General features: G+C 37.0%; 1 protein-coding gene and 2 long non-coding RNA genes across 3 annotated transcripts; 1 reads left to right on the forward strand and 2 right to left on the reverse strand.

Moving 5' to 3' along the window:
* Positions 1-5,347: 5,347 nt before the first annotated feature.
* Positions 5,348-8,326, reverse strand: LOC113068802 (uncharacterized). The gene is made up of 2 exons (XR_003279606.1): positions 7,777-8,326; positions 5,348-7,693 (listed from the first exon to the last, which is right to left on the reverse strand). It is a non-coding gene; the product is annotated as an uncharacterized LOC113068802 (long non-coding RNA).
* Positions 7,593-19,797, forward strand: LOC113068801 (uncharacterized). Its single transcript, XR_003279605.1, has 6 exons — positions 7,593-7,716; positions 9,940-10,088; positions 12,799-12,957; positions 15,919-16,072; positions 16,798-16,883; positions 17,542-19,797. It is a non-coding gene; the product is annotated as an uncharacterized LOC113068801 (long non-coding RNA).
* Positions 19,798-20,336: 539 nt separating this feature from the next.
* On the reverse strand, positions 20,337-22,171 carry LOC113068800 (glycine cleavage system H protein, mitochondrial-like). Its single transcript, XM_026241662.1, has 5 exons — positions 21,980-22,171; positions 21,711-21,790; positions 21,568-21,631; positions 21,237-21,368; positions 20,337-20,497 (listed from the first exon to the last, which is right to left on the reverse strand). The coding sequence occupies exons 1-5, from the start codon at positions 22,128-22,130 to the stop codon at positions 20,400-20,402; spliced, it is 525 nt and encodes a 174-aa protein (XP_026097447.1). The 5' UTR covers positions 22,131-22,171; the 3' UTR covers positions 20,337-20,399.
* Positions 22,172-22,411: the final 240 nt, after the last annotated feature.

Raw genomic sequence — 22,411 nt, forward strand, 5'->3', positions numbered from 1 at the left:
ACTAAATTACATCACGTCACTGAATGATTTCTGCACATCTCATTAAGAGAGATACAGGAGGTGATGGGCAGCACTAAACCGTATTATCTAAAGAACCGCGAGAGCTTTTGATTGCGTTTCGAGACAGGTTCATTTTAGACAGTTATTATGGCCACTATTTCAGGGCTTCGACATTTATTTTAATTAGGCTTTGCTGCATACCTAAAGCGGGAAAAGGGAACTCGAGTGACATGTTTTCCAGAGGCATTCCATACCTCCCGCCCAAGGAGCTTCACAGCCGTGTTCATATAGCACTTACCCGTCCTGCGCATCATAATCCTGTCTGAGCTAAGGTAAATCACGGCATAAACGAATCAATACGCACTAATTGTTTTTTATTGTACAATTAGTCTGCGGCTTTGCGGAAAACAGAAACCATTTCCCACTAATGACTCATGCATCTGTGTATCCCTTCATCAGGGTGGCGCGGTGCAGATGATTCTATAGAATGACGCCGGATTCAGTGGGGGCTGCACGTCATTGGCTACCGACGAAGGTTAATTGACTTTGCGTTTAACATGCTAAATTATTCCAGTTTGCCTGCATGGCATTAGGGGCTGAAAGACTCCCTCCTCCTCAGCCGAGGTCAGCCCGGACCAGTCATTAATTAAACTTGTGACATTTAGCCAGATGAGTTTCCTCTGAGTGAGGATGATATTATTAATATTAACGGCCCTGTGTGAATAGAAGCTGTAGCCGACCGTGTTTTTTTATGGCATCAGAGAGATTGAATCTTTCTCGAGCAGCAGATTTTAGAATGAAAAAGCAGAATGGGATATGGAGATCCTACCTCGTGCATAGCTGGCGTCAAAGCTTAATGTGATGCGTCAGGCGTTTGGTGCGTGAGCTTGTTCCTCGGAAGATTACTTTAAAGGGGTCATATGATGCGATTTCAGTTTTTCCTTTCTCTTTGGAGTGTTACAAGCTCTTGGTGTGTAAAGAAGATCTGTAAAGTCTCAAATCCAAAGAGATATTCTTTATAAAAGTTAAGTCAACCACGCCCACCTAAAACATTTCATTCTAAAACACATCTATGTCAATATGGGAAGATTTGCATAAGGCCGCCCAAATGTTTATGCAAAGAAAGAAGGAGTAACTTGCTTCTGACTACAAAGGCTGTTTCTAAAAAGTGGGACAATTCCAACTTTGCAAGGACAAAGTCAGGCTTTTCTGACTCACAGCCTGTAAGTACACTTACATATTTAAAGAATTTGCCACTGATTATCCGGATGCAAGTTTTGAGCAGTGTAGTGTAGAGCTTGTTGTTTGTCGTTTCTCAGATCACAAATGCAGACAAGGTTCTATGTTTATGCAGCGCAATACGCAATGCATGTTAAAAGTCAGTATAAGTCATTATAATCAGTAATAATGTTTGGTTCAGAAAGGTTTCAGGAAGGTCGGGCATAGAGGAGAAACAATAATGTTCATTATGTGGAAAATAATATGTTTTTTAAACTTAAGCTTAACTTAAGCTGTATTAACACATTGCTTTCCACCAAATGCACAAAATAATTTTTTTTTTTTTTTATTTATTTATTTTTTTTTTGCAATGCCATATGACCCCTTTAGGTTTTCTCATTTTTCTCTTTTCTTCAAGGCACTTTGAGAGAATGCTATGCAAAACTACTTGCATAGTGTGTTTTTAAACGGCATAGTGCATCAGACCATGTGTTTGCCTGCTTAATGGATAATCATTTCTGTAATTGCCAAGACCTAATAGATTGAAGATGCAATAGCATCATTGGTTTTGCATGTCCACATATTAACATGGAGATCATTTGTAAAAATTGCATTAGAGCCCACCCTTGGTTCGAAACAAAGTGGATTGTGGTACCTTCAGAGAGACCCTTCCCCCATCTCACTGGTTTTAATACTGGGCAGCGCAGGGCCGTTATGAGCATTTCAGCTCCTCTTGTGTTCTGATAGATGGGCTCTGCTGATACATGATCTATGATGTATGCGGAGAAAGGCCAGCTCATCTTTATTCATGAGCCCGGAGCTGTGATTTCCTCTTAAAGAGACAGAGCACCACATTCACTGCACCTTTCTCTGGTTGTTGCTAATGTGTTAGAATGTTGTCGTCATTTTAAAATATCACCAAGCCTCTCTAAGAGCAAAGACGATAATGAATTTTCATCTTAATGATTCTTATTAAATAGATATTGTTTGCTTCAGATTTCATGAATGTTTTTCACAGAAGATTAGCCTGTAGCGGCATTATCATTATTTTTTCAGTTGAGTCATTAAGAGATTCACGGACTGTGTGTCATGTTGTCCCTCTCCAGTGAAGCAGGTCGGGCCAGCTATAATGATCTCCCAGAATCTGAGAAAGTACCGGCTAGTGCTCGCTTCAAACTCATTAAAACCATGGTGTTCCTTAAGCCATTCGCTCCCTTAGCATGGAGAGATTGGAGCAGCAAATTCTGCCATCTTCTATCTGTATTTCATTTAAGAACCCCATTAGATGCAAAACCGCAGGACGTCACCTGTTATCTTTCTATTTCTGGAAATAGGCTATATTGTTTCTGTTTTCTCTCGCGCGCCATTAAAGTATGCTTCCCGCAGTAGACATTTAGGGGGGAACCTGCTAGCTATCTGTCTCTGAAATGACTTTTTAATGGCCGACTAGATTTGCTCATCTATCACAGGTCTGCGGCACTCTTGATTCTCCGATAAACTCAAATAGATTCGGTTACTAATGTTCACACAGCCACCATCCCACTGTTCCATATGCAGTTCTTTACTCGGTGTGGCAGAGAAATTCATCTGAGTGGGTTTTTCTCTTACGGAATCATTCGCTCACAAAGTCAGGTTGCAAAGTAACAATAAATAGCTGTGAAACCAGGGAAGGCTCATAAGGGAGATGTTGCTCTAACAGTTTTATCCAAAAAAATGTGCTTTGGTGACATTCTGTCAAACCCTCAGCATTATGTAAATACTGTCAAATATGTGAATGACTCAAAACACAAAAACATATATTTTATATTTGTATTGTTTTTTATATATATATTGTAGAGATATATTTTTACCCCTTTTTATATGGGTTCTATATGACATTAAATTGAGTAAATAATGAATGACTTTAATGTTGCACATTTAACCTTGGGTATGGCATGTAGGTGATAAAGGATAAAAGTCACTAAAATGCTGTTTGGAGATTATATTATTCTTCTTCTTTTGAAAGAACCTCAAAAGAAAGATTTTTTTTTTTAGAAAGGCAATTAATAAAATTAATAATAAAAAAAGAGTGAAAGTACAGACATATACATTATTGCGATTTATCAAAGAATCCTGTTTTTAACATTGATAATAATAACAGGAAATGTTTCTTAAGCACCAAATCAACATATCAGAATGATTTCTGAAGGATCACGTGACACCGAAGACTGGAGTAACGGCTCAGGAAGCTTTATGATCATGTGAATAAATTACATTATAAAATATATTAAATAAAAAAATATATATTTTACATTTTAATAATTATTTCACAATACTGCTGTTTTATTTTTGACAAATTAAATGCTAAGCATAAGAGACTCTTAAAAAAAGAAACTTTAAAAATCTTTACAACCCTTAAATGTTTAATCAGTAGTGCAGGTTAACATTTACAAATTGGTTGCTTTTTTCAGATAATCACTACTCAAAATATAAATTATTGTATAATGCATATATATATATATTAGAATGTTGTACTGCAGTATTACCTAACTGTAAACAAAATCATAAGTCATAAAACTATTTGACAAATGCTAAGATGTAATGCAAGCATGCTCTTTGTAATATTGTAAAACTCAGAATGCCACATCCAAACATTTGCTGACTAAGATACCTTGCCCCCACCCCGTTGTGGTTTGCGCTGTCAGTTTGGCACGGTCGCTGGGGGGTGGCTTTTTAAGAATCAAGCCTGTGAAATGAGATGCTAATCAGAGGCAGCAGGAGCATGAACGAGCTACGCGTGGCTGCCGTGAATATCTCGCACTGATATGATAAATTATGCTAAATCTTTGACCCTTTGACCTTGGGCAGTCTGGCGTATAAAGGTTGCTTATATGCTTTTGAGAACCTACACCCTGTGTAGGGTGAGTGGTTTAAGACGGGTAGCGCTGTTGTTAGTGTAGTGTTTAGAAAGTGGCACAGGTGGGCATGCTACAGGAAAAGGTGGGCAGAATGGAAAGATGTAGAGCAACAGTGAGGAGGGGTCTATTCAAGCGAAGTCATTAGCATAAGAAAAGTATGCAGTGTAGTGGCTGCGCTGAGCTGTACGCACTTGATAACGGCATGAAGCGTGCCAGACAAACACACACTTAATCGTACATGACATCTCACCAGGTGGTGGCCAGCACCACATGTATTTCCCTCTTTCTATTTTTACCCCCTTTCTTTTGGTTTCTTAAAAGAGAATAAATCCTTGAAGCACCGTTTGTCCCTCAGCAATGCTTTGTGACTCGGTTCATACAAAAGCTTCAGATAAGGGCTTATGCTAGCTTCTGGTTTCTGTCTTATTGTTTACCACATCACCAGCTAGCCTGTACCATTTGCCACAGCAGAACTAATATGAGAATATTTTAAAACAATTTTACATTAAAACCCCCTGCATACACACTCTGTCACTTCGTCATTATATATGATGGATAGCCCAATTTAAAAAGCTGCTGAGGGAGTCTAATTTAGGCATGAGATTTTTAACGAGATTAAACATTTCACATTCATAGCGGGTAATCGATGCAGACATTTCTATCCTACGTAGACCTTGCTGCTCCAGTGTTTACATACAGATTTAAATATATCCGTCACAGAGTAATTACATTAAAGTCACATCGGAGAATGGCCTTTCTCGGGTCTGGAGGTCGGACGCTGTTTTGCACTTTATTTACTAAATATTTAGACATTATGATGAACGTAGGAGGTTAGTGGGAGCAATATTTAAAGTGTAATTATTCATTTCCTTTCACTTTCCTTCACCTCTCTTTACCTTCCCATTTCTGTTCTCCAACTGTGTTTGTCATTATATTTCTGTAATGGAAAATTTCTAATTTTTCTAATCTCTCCCCAACGCAGCGTGCCGTCTTCTCTTTTCTTTTATGGAAAATATTGCAGTGATCCTCCGGTGGCCTGTTGGCTAGGGCATGATTTATTTGAGTTATGTGTGGATGTCCAGTGCAGAATAGCCCATTGTGCAAAACACAAAGAGGAAGGCCAGTCTCTGCAGCCAGGCAGATGGCACATCCTGGAATCAGAGACAATAGTTCTATTAAAGAATGCAAAGAGCTGCATACTAATCATGCATACATTAAACTGGTGGCCGGTGTTGGACTTCACAACCTCTGAAACATATGGATTGTTTTATGCATCAATATCTTAAAATCTCAGTTGTATTCTCCCAGAAAATGTCAATGTCACAGAGCAATGGCGTAGAATATCTTAGTACATTATATGATTAAAACTATGTTCTATACATCATAGATCATTCACTTTTGCAATGCAAATGCAATATATATTTTTAATATTCATAGAAAATATCGGTATTAAGTCAAAAAACAGAATGAATCATCAAAATACTACCACAAGCAGCATTTTAATGTGCACAGTGTAATGTGTTAAAAAAAATAATTCTGATAATTTAACATAAAATGAAGTAGCTCTTTTAGAAACAGTCTGCTTATTGAAACGACTCCCTCATTTCTCGTTGTGCTGTCCTCTGCCCCTCTCCCCTCTCTCTCTGCAGGTGCACGAGCAATTTAATGAGATGCAAATGAGATATGCATACAGCCAATCTCATGTGCCATGATTAAGCGCAGGATATTAAGCATTCCCTCTCTCACTTTCACTCGCTCTTTCTCTCTCTCTTTTCATCTAGTAAATCCCATCTTCGTCTCTGTCACTCCATTGCAGGATTGCTGCAACACAAATATCTACAAAAGAAAAAAAAATTGTTTGTCTCGCGTCTTGGTACATGTTGCATTAAGGGAAAAGAGCCTTTCAGATTTCTTTGCAGCTTCTTGCATTTTGGTGCTGCTGCGGGAGTGTACCCCCCCCCCTCACTGTTGCCTTATTCCCTCTTCCTTTGACGCCCCTTTTGTGTTAGTGTATGAGTGTGTGCATATGTGTGTGTGTGTACTGTTTTTTTTTGGCATAATCCATTTACATAATAAAGATGAGGTAAAATTAAGATCCCCACAGGAGTAAAGAAGAGAATCCCAGCGATACAAACCTCATTAATTCAGCGCCATTAGCATATCCGTACATAATTGTCCGCAATCGGTACAAAGAAAGACGTAAAAGCAAAAAAACAACAGGAACCGCAAATTAAACAGCCCATTTCGCGAGGTTATTAACGTCTAATTTGAACTTGTTTATCGAAGGCTAGATGAAGACAATGCCCATTTCGGAACCAATCCTGCTTCGCTTAACGAGACTGATGCCAACGAAGGATTCAAAGCACAAAGGTGTGTAAATCCCTTCCTTCGGAAAGCTTGAGAAGGAAGAGGAGGAGAGAAAATCTGCATTATTTATACTCCTCTACAATGTCAAACGCATCCAGTGAGGGACTGAATTCTCTCACTCACTCTCTGAGCGGCATCCTCTTCTCTCTGACTCAACAGGAAGTTTCGGACTAGTATTCAAGTACAAAGTCACTCATTACTGTGCATATTGTGGTTTAAGATCCTCTCCTTGCTTTTGGAAAACTCTGTAAAACTGCAAAAGTAGTGCATCCTCCTGGTAAAGTTCACCATGTTAACACCCGGCAGCATATATCCTTTTGGTGTTCCCGACGTACTACAAAAAGTAGAAAAGTAGTTCATTAGTGCAAACCATTCTTTTTTGTTTTTGAAATAGATAAAAGCCATATTCCATAATGACTTAGCGTTTTGATCAATCTGTTGAGTCACTGAAGGGTTAGTCAAGGCCTGTGGTTTCTTTAGCTCCTCCCTGTTTGCTTAGATCCACAGTTGTTTCCTCTTCTGTCTTGTCCAACAAACTAGTTTTTGAACAGCAGACTGTTTATGATTCTTCCTTTTCTTTCCATTTTTCCTTATTACAAGCCCTGTTGAATATAAAGTGCCATCGGCACAGAGTCGGTGGAGTTACTGCTGGCATGCGTATCGCTGGCATCGGCTGACATTCCTTCAGTCTGGGTTGCCCATCACTTTTGTTCTCACAAGTGTTCCTGCCACATTCCTCCTCACCAAATCTGTCACACTAATTAACCCAACAAACTCTGTGAGTGTTAATTAAGCTGTCGGATCACTGTGTTTTTCAATCTTGTTTTGTATTTCGTCCCTAGGGCTCTTTGTCTTTGCCAAGTGGCACGCGTCGGGGGCTGGTTACCGCAGGAACATGCTGGCACTCTGCCATTCCCAAGCCACCGCCAACTTCCCAGCGGCATACGGCGACGCAGAGATCCTGGCACTCTGCCGAAGGTTGGTGCTTGCCAACGAGAATAACAAGACAAGTCGCATATCTCCATTATGACAAAGCAGATGCCATCGTACCCGCGTCGAGTGGCATCGACACCAGGGCATGTGCTGCTTACTCTCTAGGGGACGTGCCTACTTGGAGCCTGGCACGGTCACGAAGGAGACGGTAAAACGCAGGATGGCGAAGCCTGCAGGAACCAAAATGAAAAGGTCTTGGCGAAGAGATCTGCGCTTTTCTGAAACAACAAGAGGATAAAAGGTTCGTTAAGAGGCACCGCATTAGTTTATCCCAATGCATTGTACGCTCAGATTTGCATACTCGTAGAGTTGCCATGCTGACGAGCTGGCGGACGGATCTTCAAAGAACTCCAACTTTTGATGCTCGGGAACATTTCCTTTGGAGAATTGACAGGAAGGTGATGCCTCTCTTTTCTCTCACTATCTGTCTCTCCTCCTCTCTCCTCTGTAATGCCACCCTGCCTACACACCCTTTTTGGCACCACCGCTGAGTGGATGGCACTGTGCCAACCTCGTACAACCATGGTGTTCATTCGCCACTCTGCGTCGTGCCTTTCCCCCCCACGCACCCTCCCTCTTCAACTCTTCAACCTTTTTCTCTTTCCATCCCTCATTCAGTCGCTCTACTTTGGATCCATGTGCTCTCTTTGATGGCTGAGTGGTAGAAATGATTTCTGATATGTCGAGCACTGTGTTTACTTCAGCACTCATGTCCGTAAAGCGTGCTACAGTAGCTTTCTATAGCGTTTTCTTGTCGCTGCTCTTCAGCTCTGATGTGCCTTTTATTTCTTGCCATTCAAAGATCACAAGTGTGCTTTTATGTCCCTTATGATACTCCACTTCCAGAGACACCCAAGCCTGTTCGCTGGGCCCCAACAAGTTGTTCTCCCTTCTGTTCTGTTTTCTATTCTTTCATTCGGCGAATCTAACCATGAAGCGTTTCGCAACAGGAGGTCACTGCGATGCAAATCGAGGGGATTAGCATATCATTTAGTGGAATGCATATGCAAATTTGTGAGTTTTCAGCTTTGAACAATTCAAAAGTCTCTTATTTGTGTCTTGATACCTCTTTCTTTTTACAATCTCTAATCTTTTCTCTTTCGCTCCTTTTTTCTCGTTTACTCTTCACCTTTTGTCTCTAAGGGTTTGTATAGGGGAAATGCCATGCCATCAAGATTACCAAGGGGTATTGAGAGTATTTTAGGGTAAAATAGTCCGCCTTGTGGGCTTGTCTGCCCAGCTGGGCATCAACTCCCAGTACACTGAAGAGAATTAATGAATTTTCTTGGTAGTAGAATATATTTATATTAATAAGCTTTGAAGTTTTTGAATAACCATCAAAATAATGATTTCCAAGAAAGAAAGGGGCAGATATAAACAACAAATACATTTGTTTGCAATATGTACTTAGAAGTGCATATTTTTCTCTGTTATGTTTTTTTTTAAATTTAAGTATTGATTCTAATGATCCATTTTATTTTTTTATTAATCTTTTTGGATTGAATAACCAATAACAAAATATTGGCCCATAAAATATTTCATGTTAATAATTCTGTACAGTGTCCTGCATGTTTGTTTTTCTTCATGTTTTATTTTTTTGAGTTATGTAAGATACATATCAGTAGAACAGGGTTATTTATCACTTTGATGTAAATTGGTTTGCCTTAAACATTGCTTTTACTATCATAATAGACCCTCAAAAGAAATATATATTTTGACACGATTAGAAAAATGAGGACCATCCAAAATCTTGAATATGAATGAATAGATGAGAATATTAAACACAATTTAAAATTCCAGGCATGATTTATTATGCCAGTTTAATTGCATCAAACTGGTGATTTATACCCAGTTATTCAAGACACAATGTCTTTTAAAATGGCTAATGAGGTCATTATATTGCACGTTCGTTTCTGAAATATTTTGGCTAATTTGATAATGCCCAGTCTAGTATTCTCTATCCTGTTTAACACATTTGACCATACTTGCCAGATTTCCCTTCACAGAAAATACTAACTTGCAGTACACAAAAGCTGTAATGTGACACTTACAAGCACTTACAAAGTGTTGTTTATCACATTTACAAACTGTACGCATACACACACACACACATACATAGATATAGACGTATATACATATACACACACACACACACACACACACACACACATATATATATATATATATATATATATGTATGTGTGTGTGTGTGTGTATAGTTTGTAATTGTGATAGTTAACCTGTATATATATATATATACACACACACACATATATATATATATATATATATATATATATATATATATATATATATATATATATATATGTGTGTATATGTAGCTCTATCAGTCTATATTAACTATTTAATAATTGATATAATTGCATGTGTGTGTGTGATTTTAATATGAAAACCATTGTACTTAGATAATTATATTAAAATAGCTCCTTTGTGTTTATTTTAGCCACTTCCTGTCAGTGTTCAGTTGTTCCCGATGCCATCTGCAGTGCCCTTCGGACTGAACGGATGCACTTCCTGCTATTTTAAAAGCCAGATATGAGAAGTTTGCTTTAGCAGGATGCTGCTGGGGGAACAGAACATGTCAGATTCTGTGTAAGTTTACCCATAATGTCACATACATACTATCATCTTTGTTGTGTATACAGTGCATACAACTTGGATTAAAAACTGGGGGCGTGTTTTAAATATGGCTATAAACACACACACACTCTGTGCTCTATGCACACACATTTAAGTGAGTAACAGTAATGAGAGGCCACATGGCCGCATTGGAATATAAATCACATTTCCCATCAGCCTCTGCTCTGACCTCTGACCTCCACTCTGATATGGTGTTCAAGAAAATGTATATGTGTGAGTGCGTGTGTGTGAGTATCTTTTGGTCGATAGCTACAGGATCTCTGCTCTTCTACACTACATTATTCTCACATCTGTCCATTAGCAGGGCCTCAGAGAGTAAATCTCCTCACCCACACACACACACACAGGCGGAGAGGTGTGATATTACTGTAAGATCACCGTGGAATAAAACTTACCATGCATGTCACGGGGCTGTCAGGTAGCGTTGCCATGGAGATCACCAGCGGGTGTCTTTATTATGTGCCGGCATCATGTCTGTCAGACTCTTGTATACTCATGTATGTGTGTTGGCATGCTCGCTCACTCATGCACAAACAGACATGTGAGCTTGCAGTGCTTTCGATTTTAAAACACAAGCTCAGACTGTTTTCCACACAGGACAAGCAAACCTCCCGCTTTTCTTTATTACTTCATATTCCTTCAGAACATTATTTCATTCTCTTTCCATTTGCGGTGGGAATACTGCAGGGCAGTTTTGTTTATTGGAGTTAATGGCTGAATATTAGGAGCTTCCCTCTTTCAAAATGCATTCTGCTCCGAGCTATGGAGTGTGTGAAGTCGACCTAAACTCAGATGAATATCATTAAATCGGTCTTAGCTACTTGAAACAACAACAACAACAAAAGTATTCGCAGAGATAAATGAAATAGCATTGCTTATTCATCAGCCATTATCTAGATCATACTGATGTTCTCTGATGGAACAAAGAGGAAACGTGAAATATTAACAGATCATCAGAATAGAATAGAATAGAATAGAATAGAATGCAAATATTTAATAAGTGCAGAATTTCATCATCCGTGATCTAGATTGAGTTGATTTTCGATGGTGAAACTGAAAGGAAACATGAGATTATAACAGATCATCGAAAGCAATATAGAATACACAAAGGAAATATAATGTTCACAAATGTCTAATAAGTGCTTCATTTACATATTAAAAAAGGAATGCGCATCTATGGAAAGTTGTCCCGCAGTGCGATGTAATCCGTTTAAAATTTTAATTTTAAACAGTGTTTTTCTAATTCATTTTTAATTATGCACGCAGTGTTTATGTCCTCATGTTAATTGAGAACCTACATGAAATATTTGTACTTTTAAAAATTAATTTGTCACACCGCAGGATTATTTAAATTGAGCTAGTGAAGGCAGGGAAGCAATTAAGATGGTGGGGGGGGGGGTAAAAAAATAGCACTTATAGCACCTAAGATATACACTTTGTCTTATACCTATAATCAAATAAGATTAATAATAAACTAATACTTAAATGATTAAATCATTTTATTGTCTAATTGACTATGAGTACAAACCACAATGTTATAACCACAATATGATAATTACTTTTTAGCTTTATTTTATTCTCTTTTTATTTCATCTATGCATTTGGCAAATGGTGTTGACCAAAGCGACTTGCAGTGTGCATTCTTTGCATTACTTTCCCTAAGAATCAAACCCAGAACTATGGTTTTCTTTCCACATTTCAAGGTATACTGAACCCTTTAAATTAAATGTGTTTGAATCTTACTTTATAATAGAGAACTTAACATAAAATACAACACTGGACGTGGTAATTATTATCGTACATTACAAGTCCATGATTGCAAATCCAGGTATTCCTTGACATTTATTTTTATTTTATGACTAGCTCTCTTTGTTCTGCGTTGAAGCAGAAGCTTTGATCTTCTAGTCTGTGTCTGTGAGAGCATTGCAGATTTACTCCGGCCTGAGATAAGGTCCAAAGCAATGAGGATTTAGCAACTTAAATACACGCAGAAACAGCACTGTAAGTGTGTACAGTATGTAATCCATGTTTAATCCTGAACTTTTCATGACCTTCTCAAAAACTTCTAATCAATCAATCACTATATTAGTGATTTGTGTCGCACTGTATTAATATTCATGCAAGCATCAGAAAAGGAATGAAAGGAAAATAATATTACTTTGTATCAAAACGTAAACCCTCAAAATATACTTAAAGAGGGTCTGCGCTCGTACACTTCATCTGAAAAACACAGGCAGAAATACAAAAATGATAGTGTCCCTGGAGGGCAAATTACATGGTGTTTGAGTGTGTGTGTCTGTGAGATGCTGCAAAATGAAATTCCGCCTATAGGGAGTCAGACACGCGCTCCAAGTGAATAGAGGAGAACAAAGGATTACGCTCTCCCTTGATTCCTCTTGTTCTGCCGACTGTTGTTACTCTGCTTATTTTATTTTTGCTATTTTTTGTTTGTCCATTTGTCCTTTTCCTGCTCGTCTAACAGCGCCTCACAGAAAAATGAGCACATAAACACAAACACATACTGCTGTAACAAAAAAGTCACAAATAATGTCTGACATTTTCTGTCCTCTCTCTCTCTCTCTCTCTCTGTGTGTGTGTGTGTGTGTGTGTGTGTGTGTGTGTGTGTGTGTGTGTGTGTGTGTGTGTGTGTGTGTGTCTGCAGGAGTGATTCAGCTGGTGTCCCGTGGATTACTGCACTCACTGTCAAACAGTGACCTCCAGAGGACAGTTGGAAAACTGCAGCCTGTGCCAGTTGGGAGTCAACTCTGTTGCCTCAAACTTATTATTTGAGGCATAAGCATTGAACTAATGCCATGTGACTGTGAGGATAAGTATGTTTTTATGTCCTAGAACACAAACTCAACATATTATATTATATTATATTATATTATTATAAAGCTTGTGTGGACTGCAAAATAAAAATAATAATTAGAGCAAGAAAAAGAAGCTTATAAGAGACAGATGCACAGACATATACTTACTGTGCATAAGAACATGCATAATAATAAAATGCAGTCTGTTTCAGCAGTTATATTATTATTATTATTAGATAATATGTATTAAAGCTTGTGTCAACTGCAAACAATAATAACAGTAAAAATAATAGTAAAAGTTATTATTATTATTATTTTGCAGTCTACACAATCTTTTGGATACAAAATCTTCTGTTTTCCAGATCTGTTACTTTAAAGCCTCATGTAATATGACTCTCTCTCTTTTTCTCTCTCTCTCTCTCTGTCACCTTCTCTTTCTTTTCCCCTTGGTGCGTCCTTCCTGAAAGGCAGCAGTAATGTGATTTCAGTAATGTAATTTGTCTGCGTGTGTGTGTGTGTGTGTGTGTGTGTCAGTGTGCGGACAGTGAGGAGGAACCTGATCCAGGCTGGATGATTTATGATGTTCGTTCCACCGTTTTTCTAAAACACGTTTCTCTTCATTTATTTTTAATCTTCAGAGCGATTAGTTCTCCCTGTCACCTGCTATACAGCGTCTGAGGGGAGCGTTAATGAGAGAGCCAGAGAAAGAGGCTTAAGAAAGACAGATGCACAGACATATACATCACATGAAAACATGCAGAAGAGAATGCATTGGAAATAAAGAGCAAATAGTACATTTGTTTTTGTCAAAGATTTTGGGTTGAGGCCATCCAGCTCTGGAGAAAGATGTCACCTCATATGACTCTGAATGAGCATTCACTCAGACTCAGAGCAGCCAATTGAAATCACTCCCTGTATTTCCATGGCAACACGCTCCATATATGACTTCACTTACACGCCTTGATAGCTTTATTTCCTTTACTCATCTTTTTATTTCTTTGGTTCCATGCAAAGGGTGTTGTTTGACAACCAAGAGTTTTCATCTGAATAAATTAAACTGAGATGCGTTCATGTCAAGTCGTATAAAATACGCTTTGCTGATTGTGTCAAAGTAGCTTTACAGTGATAAACAGAAAAAAAAAAGATTTTCATGTTGCAAAATTCATTTATTATGATAAAAATTCAATTTCATAAATAAATAAAAATTCTATATGAAACAGTAGGGTCAATATCCAACTCTAAGTTTTGTTCTCAATAGTGTCGATATTATTATTACTGAATATTTATTCAGTCATTTTAAAAGGAATATTTAATGGAAACTTCACATATTTGCTAGTTGCTGAAGTGTTGTAAATAAGATTATTTGAGTAGGTTTTACAGGAAATACAGTATCAGTCTTTCTGCATCAAAGTGTCATGTTTAATTCAGTGTGTTTAAACAGTTACTCACTGTTTCTTTGTAGTCCTTTATTAAATTTAATAACAAATTCTAAAAGAAATTGTATATATTTCATGAAATTATATATACACACACACACACATATACAGACATATATATATACACATATATAAGAGCATCTGCTAAATGCCATACACACACACACACACACACAAATTATGATTTGAGCAGCTTTATATTTCACATAATATTAATAAATGTTTTTTTTTTTTTTTTTGCATTCTTCTCATAAACCCTTCATAATTGGCCTCATTATAATGCTGATTTGATCTTTTTAGGTAATTCATTTTTCAGTTTTTGTATTTATTTAAGATGGCACTAGTGGCATATATTTTGTAGTAATCAACATCTGTCGATTAAGCTTAACTTGCATTTAATACACTTTCGTAAATTTCCAAATCTAGTTAATTTGTGTTTTTATGTGACTTTTCGATTTTTTCTATCACCCAATGAAATGGTGAGCTGCTTTCAGGCCACTCTCAGTCTCTTTCTCTCAGTCAGCAGCCGCTGAGCTTTAAATAAAGAGCTGATCAGATCATACGATGAGGTCAGTGGGACAGAGCGGAGGGAGGTGAGGGCTCGTCTCTATTGATCTGCTGTCTGTTAGACTTGTTCTACCGTCTAAACATTATTGATTACACTGTCCTCAAACACAAGCTCCCTGTTCAATTTTCATTTTAAAGCTATTTGTTCCTCTTTAGAAAGGCTTTAGTCCACTTGTAAGTCAATACACATGAAAGAAAAAGATAGTAACACATTGTTTTACATCATTTGCTGCATATGTGTGTCTGTGTGTGTGAGTATATCTGTCTGAGCTTCAAAGAGAGTCAATGGATATGTTTCAGAAGAGCAGTAAGCCATTTAATTGTTATTATGTAATTTTTAAACTAGTAAAATATATGTATTTGTACAATATTAAATGGTTGTCATCTATTTAATAACATTTTTTAATTCTATTAAAAATGTGATGTATGAAATAATTATATAAAATGAAATAATATATGAAACATGAATTATAATGTATGAAATAACTCTTATATTAATTTTACTATTATGGCTTCGGTGGCTAGTATTATTACAGTAGCTCGCATTAAACCGTCGCCCTCTGCTGGTCCAATCACTTAACTGCACTTTTTTTGTCTCCGCAAAACAATTCAAATATCAAGGCTAAAAAAAAGCTGTGAAATGGAAGCCACCAGAAAAAAAAAGAAAAATAAAAAATAAAATTCTCAACACATTATATTCTTAATCATATACCTTATTATATATATATATACATACACACTTATTACTGCCAGGTCTATTTTTTATTTTATGTTAATGTGAATTAATTAGGCCCTATAAATAAATTTAGGAAATAAAATGTATTATGATTAATTAGTAATTTATTGATTCATAACAAAAAATAAAAAAATAACTTTTGCTAAATTTTTGAATTTTTTTGCATGGGCAAATACCACCAAAATCTTCCAAAGTGCTAGTTTCTTAAAAATCGCTACATTTATTTGCAGGTATCGGCTCTGTCTCTCACTTCACGAGTTGTTGTCAGCAGAATCCTGGCTGTGGACTGACCGCTGCATGTCTGCTCCCTCGACATGACCACAGGGATGCCCACGTGTTAATCTGGGACTGGCACACATGCCACACAGGAAAGATTGCACAGAGGTGAAATATTCAAACCAACACTAACACACAACGCTTATGTTCATCTTACCTATGTCAGTGTTATTTTATTATCATTTAGAGATAGTTTTTATTAATTTAAATATATATATAAACACACACATACATACATACATATATACATACATATACATTTTTTGTAACTTTATTGGACTTTTGTTGGTTTTTGCGATTTTTTTGTGGTTTTGTTATGTCTATATATATATATATATATATATATATATATATATATATATATATATATATTATTTTATGATATTTAGGTTTAGTTATTTTACATCAAGTTAAATATATATATATATATATATATATATATATATATATATATATATATATATATATATATATATATATTCAGTTTTAGTTTTAGTTAACTATAACTCTAGTTATTATATTTTAATGTTAATATACTAATTAATATCACTCTTTTTTAAGTATCTATGCTTATTTTTATTATTATTATGTTATATATGTCTTAAAATAAAGAATTTATACTGATGCTGAAATGTGTGTTCGTGATCACGTTTGAAATGTGATCACGTGTGTTATAAAATAATATTTGGATAATAATTTGAATTTACTTGGATGAATTTGTTGTATTAGTAACTAACCATCAGTACTGTCTTTATGTAAGCAAAACTTGTGTTCTTAGTCTGTATGTTGCCATTTTAAACGATCAAAGTGCTTCTGTGATTTGATATTGACAGACTGGCTGGGCCGTGAAATCATCAGAAAACATGGGACTTCAGTGAGGAAGGAGCTCAGACTCGTCTTGAGGCCTTCCTGCGAGATCGTAAGACATATTTACATGCCACATCCATCATTTGACTTCACTGTAGGTGTGTACCATTATGAGAAGGAGTCAAATCATGCAGATGAGCCCAACACCAGCTCTCTATCTCCATATTTGCACTTTGGGCAGCTGAGTACACGCAGCCTATTATGGGACACCCGTGGAGCTCTCTGCAGACCTCCCAAATTCAAGTGCAAACTGGCCTGGAGGGACCTGTGTACTGGCAGCTGTGCCTTTTCCCAGACCTGCCCCGGGAGTCCCTCAGGCCACCGTACAAAGCAAGATTCATATTTATAGCACCTTCCTGCTTCATATTTGCAGACTGAAATCCAATTATGGTTTCTTAATAATTTTGGGCTGCGGATTTCAAAAATAGTGCCTGTTGTACACATCACACCTTCTCAGAAAATCTGATGCATTTTATAACATTTTTGCTTTCGACAACCGTTTGTAAGGTGAAGAAGTCTTGTATTAAACCTTAATCAGCTTCAAACCATGTTACTTGCTGAGTAGAAAAGTGCTATAGCTTGATCAGATTTATCATTTTTGCCTGTCGGATAATAAAACAGGCACCCATAACATCCTAAAAGCTTGGCGGCATCAGAAAATGTACATGTAAGTTACATTTGTAATTACATTTGCATACTCCCATGTGCAGGCTCTGTGTTGGAGTTCAGACACTGAACAGACGTCCATCTGAAGGCATGGCAGCGTGGAAGGACAGGATACCCGCTGGTAGATGCAGCAATGAGACAGCTGTGGCAAACTGGCTGCAAGAACAACTACATGAGATACGTGCCATTGCAATGTTGCACTGTAAAAAAAATATATTTTCATGTTCATTAAGCCCTTCCCATTTGAAGACTCAAGTGATATTTAGCAGCTTTGTTGGCTTGATAACACACAAAAGACAATTCAGCAAGCACTGTTCTAACAGACGGTTTTCTGTGTCCACATGTATATAAAGACGCTGGTCAATAGATAGCATGTGAATAGTTTTTTTTTTTTTTTTTTTGCATTTCATTGCACTTAAAAGGTGATATGTTTAAAAAGTCATTTAAATATAATTTTAGACATAAAAGAGAACTGTGTTCACACACTGTTTTGAAGGACACACAAGTTCAAGAACTTAAAGCACCCTGACAGAATGTGAGTACTGAATTGTAAAAAGCTTTTTTTCACAATTTATTGCACTAAATCGGACAATTACAATTCAATTTAGTCCAAATCCCTGACTTGGTAAGTATTCACAAACACAGTAGATTAAAGTGAAATGTAGAAGTTGGGAGAAAATCAAAGAATTGTGAAATATTAATGTCATAATTTTTATGCCGTTACTTTATTTCCAGCAAAAATAACTATTGTCAAATAAATCACTCATATTGCAATAAACTATTTTGGTTATATTGTCCACTAGTATTCCCAATAAAATCAAGTCCCAAACCTTTTTTTATCACTTGGAAAGACATCACATGATGGAGATAAAATGGGTTGGCTTTTATTAAAATCTAAATCACAATGATCTCATCTATCACTTTCTGTTCACAGGTGTGGTTTTAGGCAGCAACTACCCAGAGCAGATCATTATTGCCCTTGATGAGCGACGTGCACAGTCTCTGTGGGATGTTGCATCAGTGAAGAGGTATTTTAGGGAGTTTGTAGACCAGCAATCAGGCTGTGACATGATACCTGTTCCTGCAAGGCTGCTACAGGAAGCTCTGGGCAGTATGGAGGATGTTGGGAGTCGTGAAGGAACCGGGTTTCTCCTCCCAATCATCACCCGCATGGAGTTTAAACACCATCACAGAGGGTCCAGACAGGCAAGATAACCCGTATAGCACTGTGCTGGCCGCAAATAGGATGGAACCACTGCCTTCCTAAATGAGCGAGACTTCACAGTCAGCGTGATGTTTGAGAGCGCACAACGTAGAGAGAGGGTAGAAAAGGACTGGTGTCTTCTGGAGGGTCTGCCTCAACCCACAGTCTCTTGAGGCTGGGTCAGACATACCCCAACCAGAGACCCTTACAGTAAAGAACCTGGAGGTGTCACTGTTCCCCACAGATTACAGACTGACATGCCAAGGCTGGAATACACTACTTGACTTTGCACAGATTTTTTACCTATTAGCAGGATAAGCCAACTACAGTAATTTCGCACATATTCATGTGGTGTATTATTGGCACAGACTCAGATTTTGATCTAGGCAGGGGAAATCAAGCATGTTTGATATTTTGAGCCAGATTTAAAAACCCATTAGCTATGTCTGAAATCACATACTAGTCTATAGGTACAATTGGTTTGAAATATACTTCACAGTTCTAAAAAAGTATGTTGTATATAGAATATGGGTGGTAAGATCCCCCATGTTGTCACTGTCACATGACCTACCAGTGTCAACTTGGTCACTTCACTGCCATTCACAAATCCTCTCCCTGTGGCCTCATGGGATACTAAAGTGTCCATCAGATGTGCACTCCACCATAGCTGGATTTCACTTTGCTTTCAGACACACACACTTCCCCAAGCATGTTGTCCAGTTTTTATCTTTAGCTGATTAATAACTAAATCTGCTCAGAATTTAACTTGTGATGTATTCCAGCCCTTAGTGCCTTTAACAAACATTTTACTGACTTTGGTAAAAAGATGTAATACAAATAACTTACATTAGATAGTATTTTGTAATTAAATGGACTTTTATTATTGGTGTGTTTATATAATGTCTCATTACTTTTCAAAGTTTACAGACTTTTAACCAGGTAAAATCATATTTTATTAGATCTAGAGGTTAGAATAACAGACTATGGACATTATTTTGACTTTTAAGCAGCTATGTTAGGAAGCAAGTGGGCAGTTTTTGACTATACATGCAGAGCATGAGTAAATTTACTCTCTGGTACAAACACTTGACACATTTATGACTTAAGCTTTTTTTCTTTAAAGGTACTTTATAATATAACTTAAAATAATTAATTTGCAGGCATTGGTGTTCATTTTGTAAATAAGAGGCACATTTGGCATCAAAAAGCAAGATGTCTAATGCAATAAAACATTTTAAAGCAGATAAGTGTTTTAAATGATTGTTTAATATTGTTTATTAGTGTTAATCACTTTAACTCAGTTATGAGTCCTTAAAACTAACACAGATATAACCAGGTATCATAGCTGTCCTCAGATTGGACATTGGGTGTCATTCGTAATTTGTATTTGTAGCTTATTCCGAGGAATGACGAGCTTTTACAGGAACAGTGTAACATCTACAAACGAGATGAAACTGTAACATAGGTTGTGTCTCTGTGGCTAATAACAGTAACTGGCTCAATCATCCAGGTTTGCTTGTTGTTTTGCAAGCGAAGTGCATAATGTTGTGTCCATGTGGTCCCCTCCAGTGGCTGGGTATGGGTGGATGGGAAAATGTAATTTAGGAGAACATCTAAACTAAATTAACTTCTATAAACATTCCTTAATTGATTTTTTTTTTTTATTCTCCCCTATATGCAACATGCCAGCCACACGCTCTAGTCCTCTATAGATTTGATGTATCTCTCATAAGCAGCTTCATCCATCAGTCCATCCAATTCCTCAGGAATAGATACGGTCATCTTCATCAGCCAGCCTGTGTACAAAACACACACTTGATAAAGACAAAATGTAACAATTTTTTAAAATAAATATTACTTAAATCTGATCGTAAGACTTAAATGTACTCAGCCTCAGGTCATTCAAGATGAACATGAGTATTTTTTCTACTTCTGAAAAGATTTGGAGAAATTTAACATTACATTACTTGATCACCATTGGGTCCTCTGCAGTGAATGGGTGCCGTCAAAATGAAAGTCCAAACAGCTAATTAAAAACATCAAAATAATTCACAAGCAATCCACATGACTCCAGTATATCAATTAATATCGAAAGGCTAGAATTGAAAAGCATCATATTTATAAGAAAAAAATCCATCAAGACCAAAAAACAAAACGGGAGCATTATAATGGATTATGGACTCATATTTTAAACTTAAAATGATAATATCTTAACAATTGGTTTGTTCCTTAAAATACGCAGCTTTTTGCTTCACAGCACGGATTACTGATGGGACTGGAGAAGTGTGGATTATTGTGATGTTTTTATCAGATGTTTGGACTAAGATTCTGACGGCACCCATTCACTGAAGAGGATCAAATACTGAGCAAGTGATGTAACGCTACATTTCTCCAAATCTGTTACAATAAAAAAGACTTGTCTAAATCTTGGATGGCTTGAGGGTGGGTTCATCATCATATTTGAGTGAACTATTCCTTTAAGATGAAAGATTCCAGGCCAGTTTGAGTCCGAATGAGTTTGAAGTAATGGCTCACCGTCTTTATAGCAAGATTTGTTGACCAGTCCTGGGTTGTCTGCCAATGCATCATTGACATCTGTCACCTCACCAGTCAGAGGAGAGTATAACTCACTCGCTGCTTTAACACTCTCCAGAGCACCAAACTCATCTATGGTAAAGATACCAATAAATAAGCAAACAAAATAATAACTGATCATAATATTTGCTTGATTCACTACAAACAAATAATTTCATTTTGTTAGAAATAGCTGTATCCTACTGTGAAGGTGCTCTTCACTAAAAAATAAAAAATAATAAATAAAAAGTTTTTCAAAAGCAGTAGTATTCTCCAGAGAAAGTATAGTTACCAGACTGTGATAATTTTGTGCCAACTTCAGGGAGCCCACAGAAGACCACGTCCCCCAGTGCCTCCTGGGAACATTAGAAACCCATGACAACACACTCTAAACACATATTCCTTTAAAATTTTAGTTTTAATAACAATTTTAACCTGTGCAAAATTACTGATGCCCACAGTTGCCACACCACTGTCCACGCGAACCCACTCGTGTTTGTCAGTGAACTTCAGTGCTGCGGAATGACAGAGAAAAGTACAACAGCGTATAGTAACTGTGCACGTAAATATGCAATCAAATGTGCATATAATATAGTTATTTATGAGTTTATCACTGCCATAGCATTTGAAAATGATTGCAACATCAGTGTACAGACAGACTTAAACTTCGCGAGTCGCCTGTAAACATTCATAAGTTTGAATACCTGCACAAAATCGAGTGGTGGTGCTCAGGGGTCTTTTATAACATGTCCTCGCCAGCAGTCTAGCTGGAGTCAGAGCGTTTCTGTTTGACAGTCGAGGGAGCGAGGACGTCAAACTAACAGGAGCACATCGTAATATTGTGCACATTGCCATTATTCCCCGTACGCGAACATTAATGGACGCCGGCGCGCCTCGATGATGTCATTATTCGAATGGCCTATGCGCGCCAAAGCAATGCTTTGGGTTTTTGCTTTTGTGAAATTACTAGATTTGTAGAACTAGCCTAAATATTAATGTTAACAAACATTTACAATATAAAAAAATAAGAATTACACAGATTTTGACAAATTTGTAGCCATAGCTAAAGAAAATATTTTTTACAGTATTCATATAATACAGAGAAAGAAAAGTATATTGACTAACTATTTCGCAGA

This window comes from Carassius auratus, unplaced genomic scaffold (assembly GCF_003368295.1).
Source record: "Carassius auratus strain Wakin unplaced genomic scaffold, ASM336829v1 scaf_tig00000062, whole genome shotgun sequence".
Lineage (NCBI taxonomy): Eukaryota > Metazoa > Chordata > Actinopteri > Cypriniformes > Cyprinidae > Carassius > Carassius auratus.